Source organism: Callionymus lyra, chromosome 17 (genome assembly GCF_982586985.1).
Source record: "Callionymus lyra chromosome 17, fCalLyr1.hap1.1, whole genome shotgun sequence".
NCBI lineage: Eukaryota > Metazoa > Chordata > Actinopteri > Syngnathiformes > Callionymidae > Callionymus > Callionymus lyra.
The window spans coordinates 21,820,817-21,836,073 of NC_141834.1; the positions used below are offsets into that span (position 1 = coordinate 21,820,817).

Sequence of the window (15,257 nt, forward strand, 5' to 3'; positions counted from 1 at the left end):
GAAAAAGTTTCCCTAACAATCTGGACTCCAAGTGTTTGACACTTTGAATGAATGTCAAATATGTCTTGCGAGTGGAAACAACTGAGGAAGACCCCCCGACACCCTCCGACACCCCTCGACCTCCGCCTGCTGTAGTATGGCTAATATTGGCGGCGGAGCAGCTGGCAGGACGTCCCTGTGAAGAACACCGAGGGAAGATTTAATGGGCGACGGCGGACGCTCCCTCTCGTGAGGGCGTGAAGGAGGCGAGGGAGCGAGGGAGCGAGGGAGGAGGGGGGAGGAGAGAGGGAGGACGGCGAGGAGGAGAAGACGGTGTCAGGGCTGCTCACAAATAAAGTGTCTCTGGAGCAGAAATGACTCGCCTCACGCTCGGACTGTACCTCTGCTTCTACTATGGTCTGGCCGGATCCTCCTTCCTGGACAGCTTCGTGTCGTTCCCAGGTAGGAACGCCGTAGTGAGACCTGTAGGTACGACCGGCCGGTATTTTTAGAGCTTCTTCTTAACAACTTTCTTGCTAAGAATAACCCGCGAGGCTCCTTAAGAGACGCTCACTTGATAGTTTGCACCTGTCGTGTGTGTGTGTGTGTGTGTGTGGGTGTGTGTGTGTATGTGTGTGTGTGTGTGTGTGTGCGTGTGCGTGTGTGTGTGGGTCTAATTTTACCGCCTGTCATGGTTTCCTGTGTGACTGTGCACCTTGCTCAGCTCTCAGGTCGCCCGAGGAGCCCAAGAGGTTGGACCCCTGCTGCCTGATGGGCCCCCCCCCGCCACCCCTCTTCCCGCCCCCCCCCTCGCTCTGGCGCCGCCAGGTGAGTCACGTGATTCTATACTCGCGCTCACGAGCGACGCGTCCTTGACTTGGACTCTACGTGACGTCTGTCGCTTTAAAGCACTGAGCCCCGAGTCTGGTTGTAGTTTAGGTTTCTGCCTCGTTACAGTCAATATTTTAGACGCAAGTATGACTGAAGTAAATGTGTTGCATTACTATACGTATCCTTTTATTTGTCATCTTTTAATTAATTTATATTTGAGCTTATGTAATATAAAGGGTTGAGTCTGGTTGTAGTTTAGGTTTCTGCCTCGTTGCAGTCAGTATATTAGATACAAGTATGACTGAAGTAAATGTGTTGCATTACTATACGTATCCTTTTATTTGTCATCTTTTAATTCATTTATATTTGAGCTTATGTAATATAAAGGGTTGAGTCTGGTTGTAGTTTAGGTTTCTGCCTCGTTACAGTCAATATATTAGACGCAAGTATGACTGAAGTAAATGTGTTGCATTACTATACGTATCCTTTTATTTGTCATCTTTTAATTGATTTATATTTGAGCTTATGTAATATAAAGGGTTGAGTCTGGTTGTAGTTTAGGTTTCTGCCTCGTTGCAGTCAGTATATTAGATACAAGTATGACTGAAGTAAATGTGTTGCATTACTATACGTATCCTTTTATTTGTCATCTTTTAATTCATTTATATTTGAGCTTATGTAATATAAAGGGTTGAGTCTGGTTGTAGTTTAGGTTTCTGCCTCGTTGCAGTCAGTATATTAGATACAAGTATGACTGAAGTAAATGTGTTGCATTACTATACGTATCCTTTTATTTGTCATCTTTTAATTCATTTATATTTGAGCTTATGTAATATAAAGGGTTGAGTCTGGTTGTAGTTTAGGTTTCTGCCTCGTTGCAGTCAGTATATTAGATACAAGTATGACTGAAGTAAATGTGTTGCATTACTATACGTATCCTTTTATTTGTCATCTTTTAATTAATTTATATTTGAGCTTATGTAATATAAAGGGTTGAGTCTGGTTGTAGTTTAGGTTTCTGCCTCGTTGCAGTCAGTATATTAGATACAAGTATGACTGAAGTAAATGTGTTGCATTACTATACGTATCCTTTTATTTGTCATCTTTTAATTAATTTATATTTGAGCTTATGTAATATAAAGGGTTGAGTCTGGTTGTAGTTTAGGTTTCTGCCTCGTTACAGTCAATATATTAGACGCAAGTATGACTGAAGTAAATGTGTTGCATTACTATACGTATCCTTTTATTTGTCATCTTTTAATTCATTTATATTTGAGCTTATGTAATATAAAGGGTTGAGTCTGGTTGTAGTTTAGGTTTCTGCCTCGTTGCAGTCAGTATATTAGATACAAGTATGACTGAAGTAAATGTGTTGCATTACTATACGTATCCTTTTATTTGTCATCTTTTAATTCATTTATATTTGAGCTTATGTAATATAAAGGGTTGAGTCTGGTTGTAGTTTAGGTTTCTGCCTCGTTGCAGTCAGTATATTAGATACAAGTATGACTGAAGTAAATGTGTTGCATTACTATACGTATCCTTTTATTTGTCATCTTTTAATTCATTTATATTTGAGCTTATGTAATATAAAGGGTTGAGTCTGGTTGTAGTTTAGGTTTCTGCCTCGTTGCAGTCAGTATATTAGATACAAGTATGACTGAAGTAAATGTGTTGCATTACTATACGTATCCTTTTATTTGTCATCTTTTAATTAATTTATATTTGAGCTTATGTAATATAAAGGGTTGAGTCTGGTTGTAGTTTAGGTTTCTGCCTCGTTGCAGTCAGTATATTAGATACAAGTATGACTGAAGTAAATGTGTTGCATTACTATACGTATCCTTTTATTTGTCATCTTTTAAATCGTCTATATTTGAGCTTGTGAATATATGTAATATAAAGGGTTGAGTCTGGTTGTAGTTTAGGTTTCTGCCTTATTTACAGTCAATATATTTGACGCAAAATACTGAGTATGACTGAAATAAATGTGTTGCATTGCTATACTTATCCTTTTATTCATCATCTTTTAAATCATTTATATTTGAGCTTATGTAATATAAAGAGTTGAGTCTGGTTTTAGTTTAGGTTTCTGCCTCGTTGCAGTCAATATATTTCACGCAAAATACTGAGTATTACTGAAATAAATGTGTTGCATTACTATACTTATCGTTTTATTTATCATCTTTTAAATCATTTATATTTGAGCTTATGTAATATGAAGAGTTGAGTCTGGTCTTAGTTTAGATTTCTGCCTCATCACAGTCTATATATTTCACGCAAAATACTGTGCGATTATGATTGAAATAAATGTGTTGCATTACTATATGTATCGTTTTATTTTTCATCTTTTAAATCATTTATATTTGAGCTTGTGAACTAATGTACATGTAATATAAAGAGTTGAGTCTGGTTGTAGTTTAGGTTTCTGCCTCACCACAGTCAATATATTTCACACAAAATACTGTGTGAGAATGATTGACATAAATGTGTTGCATTACTATCTGTATCGTTTTATTTTTCATCTTTTAATTCATTTATATTTGAGCTTATGTAATATGAAGAGTTGAGTCTGGTTGTAGTTTAGGTTTCTGCCTCATTCACAGTCAATATATTTGGAGCTAAATATTGAAACATGATTATGATAAACTGATGTATTTTCGTATTATTAAATATATTTAATTCAACCTTTTTAAAAGTCCTATTTTATTGTTATATTTAATTTTATATTTGTAACCATATGTACAAGTAACATTAGGAAAATGTAGGTAATATAAAAACCTTGTTAATGATGCTGTCCCGGTGAGTCTGGTTGTAGTTTAGGTTTCTGCCTCATTAACAGTCAATATATTTGAAGCTAAATCCTGAAATATGATTATGATAAATGTATTTTTATTTTATTTATTCATTCAATGTTTTCATATATATAAGTGTATGTTGTGTATGTATACATATAATGTTGTATGTTGTTAACGATGCCATCGAGGAGAGTTTAGTTCTGTACAAAGATTGTGACTGAAACGTTCTTCAATCATAAGAATTCATTATTATATAGAGCCTACTTGTGTTAAGTTATATTATTTATGTCATTAACTTCTAATATAAATATCATAATATTCGCTAAATATTCAGTAAAACGTAAAAATAGAAACATTATCAAGAAAGAAAAGTACATTTAAAGCGAATTAATTATGCGTTATCACATGTGTTGATTTTGCAGGATGGTGAATCAGAGTCTGGCAACGAGGAGAAGGGCGGTCAGTGTGTCCGCGGCCCCCCGGGACCTGCTGGTCCTGCTGGACCTCAGGTGAGTCCGGCTGGTCCGTCTCAATCTCAAATCTACTTCGACACCGTCCAGAAACCAAACAATAGCCAATAGACCCGACCGAGCTCGAGACCCCGGCTCCTGCACGGGTTTGAGTTGACGAGTCGCTGCAGGACAGGAGACGTCCGAGGCCACACGTCCACCCATTAACGCTCCACATTTAGCCCAGACACAAATAGCCTTTTTCCACCGCCTGCCAGCGTCCGCCTGTCGTTTTCAGAAACCTTCCGAAGACTCGCCGCGCGTATAGATGGTCTGAGGGGGTCTGGGGGGATCTGGGGGGGTCTGGGGGGTCCCAGAACTATCCCAGATCCAGGAGGAGATGCTGGTTTGATTCCACAAGTTGATGAAATGTGCAGCGTCTGTTCCTGCCAGGCTCAGAAACAGTCCAGCAGGCACTTCTCAGATCGATAGTCGCCGTCTTTAGCCGATTGAAACCCCGTGCTGTGGTGGGATGTGTCGACAGTACAGTATTATCGTGATACTTTTCTGACTCTTGTGTACATGTGTCGTCATCTCAGGGTCCGCCGGGACTGCCGGGTATGGAGGGGCCGAAGGGAGAAAAGGTAAAGTCTCTATAAACACACCTTTGTTTGTTGGAGCTGTTGAAGACTTGAGCGTTAAGCTAATGCTAACAAACGCAGGTCATCGACGTAAACAACTGCAAGAAAACTTCCAAAAACACTGAAGTACAAGGAAGAAGATTCAAGGAGTCGCTGTTTTGATTACATTTTTAATTTGTTGTACTTAAGGTTTAGTCAATATAGTTAAATATTAAAATATGATTGAAAATAATAATGTCCAGAATCCATGTTTAATCCAAATACTAGATATTTTTTTAAGTAAATTGGGTATTTATTCTGCTATTACAATATTTCTAGACATGGATTCTCATGCTGCCCTTCTGAAGAATGACAGAACTGCAGTTATTCACGTGTAAATAAGAAAAAATAAACATAAATTCCAAGTTAGGAATATATGACTTAAAGATGTGAACTTGGACAAAGAACAAGCATCAGATTTGGTTTAAAGTCAGAATAAATTCCCTTGCAGTGAAGAGAGAAACTTCATCAAATATGTCAATATATATATCGCATCTTTAAACTCCATAAGTTACTGATCATCTGAGAGACAAGTTCACAGACTAGAATGATTGACAGCTCGTCTTATTTGAACCACACTATGGTTAGTTTTCTTCCTGATGTTCCAACCATTGAAAACTCAAGCCATGATGTCAATATGTGTGGTTGAGTAAATATCTTTCTAGCCCAGTCATTTCCCATCATAAAGTGAGTTTTAATCGTTTTATTTTCCAAAATAAAGCACCTCTAGTGTTTCATACCACGTGTCTCGTGGTCCTGAAGAATCCTGTTGTGTGTCTGGAAGTCGCATGATTTACTCGTGGATCTAAAAGTCGTCTATAGTTCAACCAACATGTCCAGTAACTGGATTAATCCGCATCTGTTTGTATCTTCTGTCGTCAGGGAGAAATCGGGCGACCTGGACAAAAGGTGAGCGTCTCCATCAATCTCTCCAGATTCTCCTCTAAGTGGATTTATTCACGTTCGCGCCACGATGGCGGCGGCGGCGACGACCTTGACGAGAGACGACTCGTTGGGTCGCGAGCACGACTCCACGTAGACTGTGAATGCGATCGGCAGCAAGACTCGGAGCCGTCGGTGCAAGTGGTCCGGGGCGGGAGAGCTCCGGCGCTCCGGGGTCCTGACGGAGCAGCTTTGCAGCGCCGCAGTGCAATTTAGCTTAGTGCTCCGGTCAGGTCGTCAATCACTTTATTACCAGCGTGGGCTCCTGGTCCGTGCACGGCTATCACTCAATTAAATAGAACAAAGTGACAGCGCTCGTTAAAGTCATTCTTCCTGGACACGTGGAGGATTCCAGCCACAGTACGACTAATAGAACGGGTTTGATAGGCTCGTGTTAGAAACCGCTCGACAGGATCATGAGGATCTTAAATGTAAATAAATACAAAGAGATGACGTAGGGAGGGAACGCTTGTGTCATGACTTAATGTTGGGGTTGGACAAGGGTTATGGGGTGGGCATCGTACGTCGTAGGTGTTATGTGAGATGTTATTGGGGTCCTGGGGTCGGACATAAGTCTGAGAAGATGGTGCCAGCAATAACGAGTGGCTGGGAATTTCATATAGTATGGGGTGGATGTGATAGTTTGACATTGTGGTAGGAAGTCATAGAATGATATTAGGGTGTGTTACAAAGTGAGGGTCCTGTGGTGGTTGTGTTACAAAGTGTGGGTCCCGTGGTTGGTTGTGTTACAAAGTGTGGGTCCCGTGGTGTTTGTGTTACAAAGTGTGGGTCCCGTGGTGTTTGTGTTACAAAGTGTGGGTCCCGTGGTTGGTTGTGTTACAAAGTAGGGGTCCTGTGGTGGGTGTGTTACAAAGTGAGGGTCCTGTGGTGGTTGTGTTACAAAGTGTGGGTCTCGTGGTGGGTGTGTTACAAAGTGTGGGTCCCGTGGTGGTTGTTACAAAGTGAGGGTCCTGTGGTGATTTTGTTACAAAGTGAGGGTCCTGTGGTGGGTGTGTTACAAAGTGAGGGTCCTGTGGTGGATGTGTTTCAAAGTGAGGGTCCCGTGGTGGGTTTGTTACAAAGTGTGGGTCCCGTGGTGGGTGTGTTACAAAGTGATGGTCCCGTGGTGGTTGTGTTACAAAGTGATGGTCCCGTGGTGGTTGTGTTACAAAGTGAGGGTCCCGTGGTTGGTTCTGTTACAAAGTGTGGGTCCCGTGGTGCTTGTGTTACAAAGTGTGGGTCCCGTGGTGTTTGTGTTACAAAGTGTGGGTCCCGTGGTTGGTTGTGTTACAAAGTAGGGGTCCTGTGGTGGGTGTGTTACAAAGTGAGGGTCCTGTGGTGGTTGTGTTACAAAGTGTGGGTCTCGTGGTGGGTGTGTTACAAAGTAGGGGTCCCGTGGTGGTTGTGTTACAAAGTGAGGGTCCTGTGGTGGTTGTGTTACAAAGTGTGGGTCTCGTGGTGGGTGTGTTACAAAGTGTGGGTCCCGTGGTGATTTTGTTACAAAGTGAGGGTCCTGTGGTGGGTGTGTTACAAAGTGAGGGTCCTGTGGTGGATGTGTTTCAAAGTGAGGGTCCCGTGGTGGGTTTGTTACAAAGTGATGGTCCCGTGGTGGTTGTGTTACAAAGTGATGGTCCCGTGGTGGTTGTGTTACAAAGTGAGGGTCCCGTGGTGGTTTTGTTACAAAGTGAGGGTCCCGTGGTGGGTTTGTTACAAAGTGATGGTCCCGTGGTGGTTGTGTTACAAAGTGAGGGTCCCGTGGTTGTGTTACAAAGTGAGGGTCCCGTGGTGTATGTGTTACAAAGTGAGAGTCCTGTGGTGGGTGTGTTACAAAGTGAGGGTCCTGTGGTGTTTTTTTTTACAAAGTGTGGTGGGTGTGTAAATATGTGTTATGGTTATCATGCCACATGTTGAGAAGTTGTACTGTGTGGTGGGTGCGTCAAGGTGTGGGGTGGCTTTTGACTGTGCAAGATTGCACTTTTGAGTTTGACTGATGTAAAGGACACAAAACAACTAAAATTGTATTATTTTGATGAGTATTAAATGGTCAGTCACTGGGGTAGGCACGTTGGTTATGGATATGGGACTGTAACAGTGTGGTAGGTGCGTTTGTTGGTAGTCGTGTCATGAGTGTAGTGTGACGGGACGTCAAAGGTGTGTAGGGGGTTGGATAGTGTTGTAGTGTGGATCGTGCTGCCTTGTTGTGTAGTAGTTGGATGTGGGGTGTCGACTTTAATGGGGTGTCAAATACAGTGGTGGGCGCATTAATCATGAGTGTGGTGGTATTAAACGTTCATGTCATCGTGTTACAAATATGGATTCAGTTATTTCCGTGTCTCCAGGGCCGGACCGGTCCTCCTGGACTTCCTGGGAAACAGGGACCAGCTGGATGGCCGGGACCAAGTGGGCCCAAAGTGAGTAAGTCCAGCTTGTAACGTGGTGGCATCCATGTCCTGTCAATCAAACCATCACCGACGTCTTCTGGTCCCGACCTCGGTCTCCAGACCTCACCTTATAAAGTGGTCTCAGCTCGGCTCTGCTTACACTAAACAACCTCTGTTTCCGTCCTTCAGGGCGAGAAGGGTGACCCGGGACTGATGGGGTTGCCCGGATCCAGAGGACCGATCGGGCCGAGGGTAAGACCCGCATCAGAACTACCTCTGAGTATCATTCCCTCTCAACCTCATTACACTCTTTGAGTAAAGTGTGTAAATCAAGTTATATGTTTGTTAACAAAAGAACATATTTGCAAAGGGAATAATGTTGGTGGCAATCGAGTTACACATTTGCAAATTGAATTACATACAGTACCTGCCAATCAAGTGAACTATTGGCTAATTGAGTAACATAACTGCAAATGAAACGACTTATTTACAAAAATCGAATTACTTATTTGCAAATCAAGTAACACATTTGCATATCAAGTTACGCATTTGCAAATCAAGTAACACATTTGCAAATCAAGTAACACATTTGCATATCAAGTTACGCATTTGCAAATCAAGTTACGCATTTGCAAATCAAGTAACACATTTGCATATCAAGTTACGTATTTGCAAATCAAGTTACGCATTTGCAAATAAAGTTCTACAAATTATCAAATCAAAGTTACACATTTGCAAAACAGTACTAATTTGCAAATCAAGTTACGCATTTGCAAATCAAGTTAAACATTGACAAATCAAAGTTACACATTTGCAAAACAAAGTACACATTTGCAAATGGAATGACAAGTGTACAAATTGAGTGACATATTTGCTATCAAGCCCAACATTTTCAAATGGACTAACATATTTAGTTTTTTTTTTAATTTGAGTTTCAAATATGCAAAAAAAATTGTAAAGTGTTTTTCACATTTGCAAAAACGTTTGCTACACTTGTAACAGCTTTGGTAAAAACTAGCTCATAGCAAAAAAAGGTAGAAAATGGTCATCATAACACTCTCGCTGACAAAACCTGTTTTTCAGGGTCTGGCCGGATATAAAGGAGAAAAGGTACTTTCAAGGATACTTTGAATACTTTAAACCGACGACTGAGAGGTTTTCACGGTTGTGTTGATTCTTCTCAGGGATCCCTGGGAGATCGCGGGGAAAACGGCATCAAAGGAGACAAAGTGGGTTGATTTGCATTGAAACCTTCGGCTCAGAATCAAAGTAGATTCTCGTTGATAAAGTGACCTTTAAAGCCGCCGGTGTTTAAGATAAGACGAGGAACAGAGAACATGGAGGTGAGAAAACTCACTAAGACTGTTTTGATTGCGTCAACAGGGGGCGATGGGCTTCCCTGGCATGCTGGGACAGAAGGTTAGTAACAGTAACGATAGTTCAAACCCAGAATCTCAACATAAACATTGGTTTTCAATTCATTCTTGATTTCAATGCAGGGAGAAATGGGTCCAAAAGGTGAACCCGGTACCTCGGGCAACAGGGGCCCCACAGGGAGACCCGGGAAAAGAGGGAAACAGGTACGATGGTGGTATCTTCACCTGAACAATGTGAAGCAGTGAAAGAAAACATGTTAGCGGAGCTGATCAAACCTCACGATCTGGACTGGTTTGTGCTTCAGGGCACGAAAGGTGAAGTGGGCGGTGTCGGTCCAATGGGGCCAGCAGGTCCACAGGGAACTCCAGGTCACCCTGGTCCTCCTGGATCACCAGCCTCAGGTGCTCCATCTAGAACCATGTTAGCATCACATGATGATGTCGTAGCTTCTTCACGTACCTTCAGGTCCAAAGTGCTGCTTTATGCTCCTGCAGGACTTTACATGGTTGGGACCAAGGGGGCTCGTGGACCACCTGGACCTCCTGGAAAGTGCAGCTGTAGTTCCCTCAGTAGTTCTCCTTATGACGACCAACTATCCAGAGCAAGCTACACTAAAGTTCCAGTCGTAAGTCGGACTTTTATTTGTACATTTGTTTTTTTTTCCCCCAAATCCCAACGACCACAAGTCCCATAAGGCACTGCAACAATCGAAGCTCTCCCAAAACAGTCAGTCCTAAATCAAAACGTTTTCTACCCACCACTAACTTTAGACCCCCTTAGGCAAAGATAGGAAGACAACAGGAAGTTGATTTGTCGCCGGAAACGTACGACCGACAACAATGTGTCGACAGTCTCGGAATTGTGCGACGGTGGTTTTAAAGTTTCTTCTTCATTGCCAGATATTCGTGGTGAGCAACGAGGACGAGCTGCGGCGCCTCCACATGGACAACGCCATCGCCTTCTGCAAAGACCAGCGCTCGCTCTACTTCAAAGACGCCGACGGCTGGTTCCCCATCCAGGTGAGGAGAACTTTCAGGTCCGAGAACCTCGACCACGTCTAACCCTCCGCGAAGACGTCCCCGTTCCAGGTGGCGCCGTTCCAGTCCATGGAGAACGCCCCGGACGAGGAAGGCTACTGCGGCGACGGGATCGTGCAGGTCGGCGCCGGGGAGGAGTGCGACGACGGGAACCGGGTCGTGACGGACGGATGCGTCAGTAAGTCACGTGACCTCTGACCTCGTGAGGCGTTTAAAGTGCGACGTTCCTCTGAAACACTTCCTGTCCAGAGTGCAGACACGCCTACTGCGGCGACGGATATCGTTACGAGGGTGCGGAGGAGTGCGACGGGAAAGACTTCGGATATCAGACGTGCAACTCGTATCTTCCAGGGTGAGTTCAATCATTTGTAAAGGTGTAAATGTACAAGTACAGTAACTGGATCGTCAAACGCTAAACGGGATTTTCAAATGTGCAGTAGTATCTGTAACTTGATCTTCAAATGCGTGATTTGTTGGCTAGTCGAGTAAAATAACTGCAAATTAAACGACTCATTTACAAATGTCTGATTACTTATTTGGAAATCAAGTTACACATTTGCAAATCAGTGAACACATTTGCAAATTGAATTACATACAGTACCTGCCAACCAAATAACTACTGGTTAATCGAGTAACATAACTGCAAATTAAACAACTTATTTACAAAAATCTGATTACTTATTTGAAAATCAAGTTACACATTTGCAAATCAAGTTACACATTTGCAAATTGAATTAGATAGAGTGAGTACCAATCAAGTTAACTGTTGGCTAATCGAGTAACATAACTGCAAATTAAACGACTTATTTACAAAAATCTGATTACTTATTTAGAAATCAAGTTACACATTTGCAAATCAAGATACACATTTGAAAATTGAATTACATACAATACCTGCCAACCAAGTTAACTACTGGTTAATCGAGTAACATAACTGCAAATTAAACGACTTATTTACAAAAATCTGATTACTTATTTGGAAATCAAGTTACACATTTGCAAATTGAATTAGATAGAGTGAGTACCAATCAAGTTAACTGTTGGTTAATCGAGTAACATAACTGCAAATTAAACGACTTATTTACAAAAATCTGATTACTTATTTGGAAATCAAGTTACACATTTGCAAATCAAGATACACATTTGCAAATTGAATTAGATACAGTGAGTGCCAATCAAGTTAACTGTTGGTTAATCGGGTAACATAACTGCAAATTAAACGACTTATTTACAAAAATCAAATTACTTATTTGGAAATCAAGTTACACATTTGCAAATCCAACTTCACATTTACAAATGGAAAAACAAATTTACAAATTGAGTGACATATTTGCTTAAGACCGACATTTTCAAATGGACTCACATATTTAAGGCTTGAGTTTCAATTATGCAAACACATTTGTAAAAACATTTGCCACAACAGCTTTGGTAAAAACTAGCTCATAGCAAACAAAGGTAGAAAATGGATCCATCTGCACAAGTACTGCAGTAGAAATCTGCATCAGTACTAGGAGAACCAGAGTACACTCTATTGTGTGACAAAAATACCCGTTTTCTTGCAGGTCCTACGGTCAGCTGAAGTGCACGACACACTGTTACATCGACTCCACCAACTGCAAGTACTTCACTTGAGGATCGGCGGCAGCAACGGTTGGATTCTTTCTCCACGCGTTTGGGAGTTTTAAAGCCAAAATAAGTATTAGCGAATATTGTTAAGAGACACTGGAGGAAGGCTGAAGTAGACCCTCGCTCCGGCCGGAGGAACCGTGTCGTCCGACAAACATTCACCCACCACTAAAACAAACCCGTCGGGAAAAATCATCCGACTCGTCCTCGTCGGCCTCAGGTTCAGCGGCTGCATGACGCTCTGAAGAAAACGCCGCCGCGGCGCAGCATGAAACCGTCGCACCGACATCCCGACACCACAGGAGGGCGACGGATCGTGAGCTCCACACAAATCTCTCAGGAAGTAGTTCGACATCGACTGTTCGCAGAAGCAAACACAGCAGCTTTCTGTGCTTCCATCAACAACAACAACAACAACAACAAAAAAGGCTCAACACTGTTAATGAATTTCTCCCGGCACAGGAAAAAGGAGGAAGTTAATCCTAGTACATGAATCTTTACCTCTTGATCCTGTGGTTCTGTCTCAGCCAATCACGACCCTCGGACGTGTTTCTATAGCAGCCGCGACTGTTACTATAACTTTGCTGCTTGTTTGTGATGAAGTGCTAGAATGGCTGCTGTCGTCTCAACGCCATGATGATGACGAGACAGAAAAACCTGCGGAATGTTCCATGTTTGACTGTATATATCGTACGTATGCACAGACGCTCCTGCATGCGGTATTTAACGTGACACCAACGTAGAACTGTGACGTTTTTTCACTTGTATGATTTATACTGAAGTTGTAACCATCATAAAAATCACTGTCAACAAGTTTCTGCCTTCGTGCTGTCCTTGAATGTCGAGTCACAAGGTCGTTTAACACGGTGCAGTACTGCAGTACTGCGGTACATTTGTTACTGGGCCAAACAGAAAGACAACATAATGTACATTATTTCTGTTTTATGGATTATTACTGTCTGAAATGTAGGAGTGAGTGTGAAGAAACATTACGTATACAGGGTCAATGATATTGTGATATATAGTGATATTGTAGTAACAAGGATATATGTGTAGTATTGTCCAGTACTTGACTCTGGTGTTGTGATAGTGTAGTAACAAGTATATATGTGTAGTATTGTCCAGTACTTGACTCTGGTGTTGTGATAGTGTAGTAACAAGTATATATGTGTAGTATTGTCCAGTACTTGACTCTGGTGTTGTGATAGTGTAGTAACAAGTATATATGTGTAGTACTGTCCAGTACTTGACTCTGGTGTTATGATACTGTAGTAACAAGTATATATGTGTAGTACTGTCCAGTACCTGACTCTGGTGTTGTGATAGTGTAGTAACAAGTATATATGTGTAGTATTGTCCAGTACTTGACTCTGGTGTTATGATACTGTAGTAACAAGTATAAATGTGTAGTACTGTCCACTACTTGACTCTGGTGTTGTGATAGTGTAGTAACAAGTATATATGTGTAGTATTGTCCAGTACTTGACTCTGGTGTTATGATACTGTAGTAACAAGTATATATGTGTAGTACTGTCCAGTACTTGACTCTGGTGTTGTGATAGTGTAGTAACAAGTATATATGTGTAGTATTGTCCAGTACTTGACTCTGGTGTTATGATACTGTAGTAACAAGTATATATGTGTAGTACTGTCCAGTACTTGACTCTGGTGTTGTGATAGTGTAGTAACAAGTATATATGTGTAGTATTGTCCAGTACTTGACTCTGGTGTTGTGATAGTGTAGTAACAAGTATATATGTGTAGTATTGTCCAGTACTTGACTCTGGTGTTGTGATAGTGTAGTAACTAGTATATATGTGTAGTATTGTCCAGTACTAGACTCTGGTGTTGTGATAGTGTAGTAACAAGTATATATGTGTAGTATTGTCCAGTACTTGACTCTGGTGTTGTGATAGTGTAGTAACAAGTATATATGTGTAGTATTGTCCAGTACTTGACTCTGGTGTTGTGATAGTGTAGTAACAAGTATACTGTATATGCGTAGTATTGTCCAGTACTTGACTCTGGTGTTGTAATAGTGTAGTAACAAGTATAGATGTGTAGTATTGTCCAGTACTTGACTCTGGTGTTGTGATAGTGTAGTAACAAGTATATATGTGTAGTATTGTCCAGTACTTGACTCTGGTGTTGTGATAGTGTAGTAACAAGTATACTGTATATGTGTAGTATTGTCCAGTACTTGACTCTGGTGTTGTAATAGTGTGGTAACAAGTATATATGTGTAGTATTGTCCAGTACTTGACTCTGGTGTTGTGATAGTGTAGTAACAAGTAAATATGTGTAGTATTGTCCAGTACTTGACTCTGTTGTTGTGATAGTGTGGTAACAAGTATATATGTGTAGTATTGTCCAGAACTTGACTCTGGTGTTGTGATAGTGTAGTAACAAGTATATATGTGTAGTATTGTCCAGAACTTGACTCTGGTGTTGTGATAGTGTAGTAACAAGTATATATGTGTAGTATTGTCCAGTACTTGACTCTGGTGTTGTGATAGTGTAGTAACAAGTATATATGTGTAGTATTGTCCAGTACTTGACTCTGGTGTCGTGATAGTGTAGTAACAAGTATATATGTGTAGTATTGTCCAGTACTTGACTCTGGTGTCGTGATAGTGTAGTAACAAGTATATATGTGTAGTATTGTCCAGTACTAGACTCTGGTGTCGTGATAGTGTAGTAACAAGTATATATGTGTAGTATTGTCCAGTACTTGACTCTGGTGCTGTGATAGTGTAGTAACAAGTATACTGTATATGTGTAGTATTGTCCAGTACTTGACTCTGGTGTTGTAATAGTGTGGTAACAAGTATATATGTGTAGTATTGTCCAGTACTTGACTCTGGTGTTGTGATAGTGTAGTAACAAGTATATATGTGTAGTATTGTCCAGTACTTGACTCTGTTGTTGTGATAGTGTGGTAACAAGTATATATGTGTAGTATTGTCCAGAACTTGACTCTGGTGTTGTGATAGTGTAGTAACAAGTATATATGTGTAGTATTGTCCAGAACTTGACTCTGGTGTTGTGATAGTGTAGTAACAAGTATATATGTGTAGTATTGTCCAGTACTTGACTCTGGTGTTGTGATAGTGTAGTAACAAGTATATATGTGTAGTATTGTCCAGTACTTGACTCT

The 15,257-nt window shown here is 41.2% G+C and overlaps 1 protein-coding gene across 1 annotated transcript; it reads left to right on the plus strand.

Annotated features, from left to right (window-relative positions):
* Positions 1–353: 353 nt before the first annotated feature.
* Positions 354–12,823, plus strand: colq (collagen-like tail subunit (single strand of homotrimer) of asymmetric acetylcholinesterase). The gene is made up of 17 exons (XM_087812694.1): positions 354–441; positions 704–816; positions 4,031–4,117; positions 4,657–4,701; positions 5,620–5,646; positions 8,019–8,090; positions 8,250–8,312; positions 9,144–9,170; positions 9,245–9,289; positions 9,444–9,479; positions 9,560–9,640; positions 9,742–9,838; positions 9,932–10,062; positions 10,337–10,456; positions 10,511–10,652; positions 10,724–10,826; positions 12,037–12,823. The coding sequence occupies exons 1-17, from the start codon at positions 354–356 to the stop codon at positions 12,104–12,106; spliced, it is 1,347 nt and encodes a 448-aa protein (XP_087668820.1). The 3' UTR covers positions 12,107–12,823.
* The last annotated feature ends 2,434 nt before the right edge of the window (positions 12,824–15,257 follow it).

What these genes read in the sequence shown, in the direction of transcription:
- colq (XM_087812694.1), top strand. Translation starts at nt 354, where the DNA reads ATGACTCGCCTCACGCTCGGACTGTACCTCTGCTTCTACTATGGTCTG. An exon ending in GAGGACCGATCGGGCCGAGG is followed by an intron (nt 8,313 to 9,143) that starts GTAAGACCCGCA and finishes CCTGTTTTTCAG; the next exon opens with GGTCTGGCCGGATATAAAGG. An exon ending in TGCAACTCGTATCTTCCAGG is followed by an intron (nt 10,827 to 12,036) that starts GTGAGTTCAATC and finishes GTTTTCTTGCAG; the next exon opens with GTCCTACGGTCAGCTGAAGT.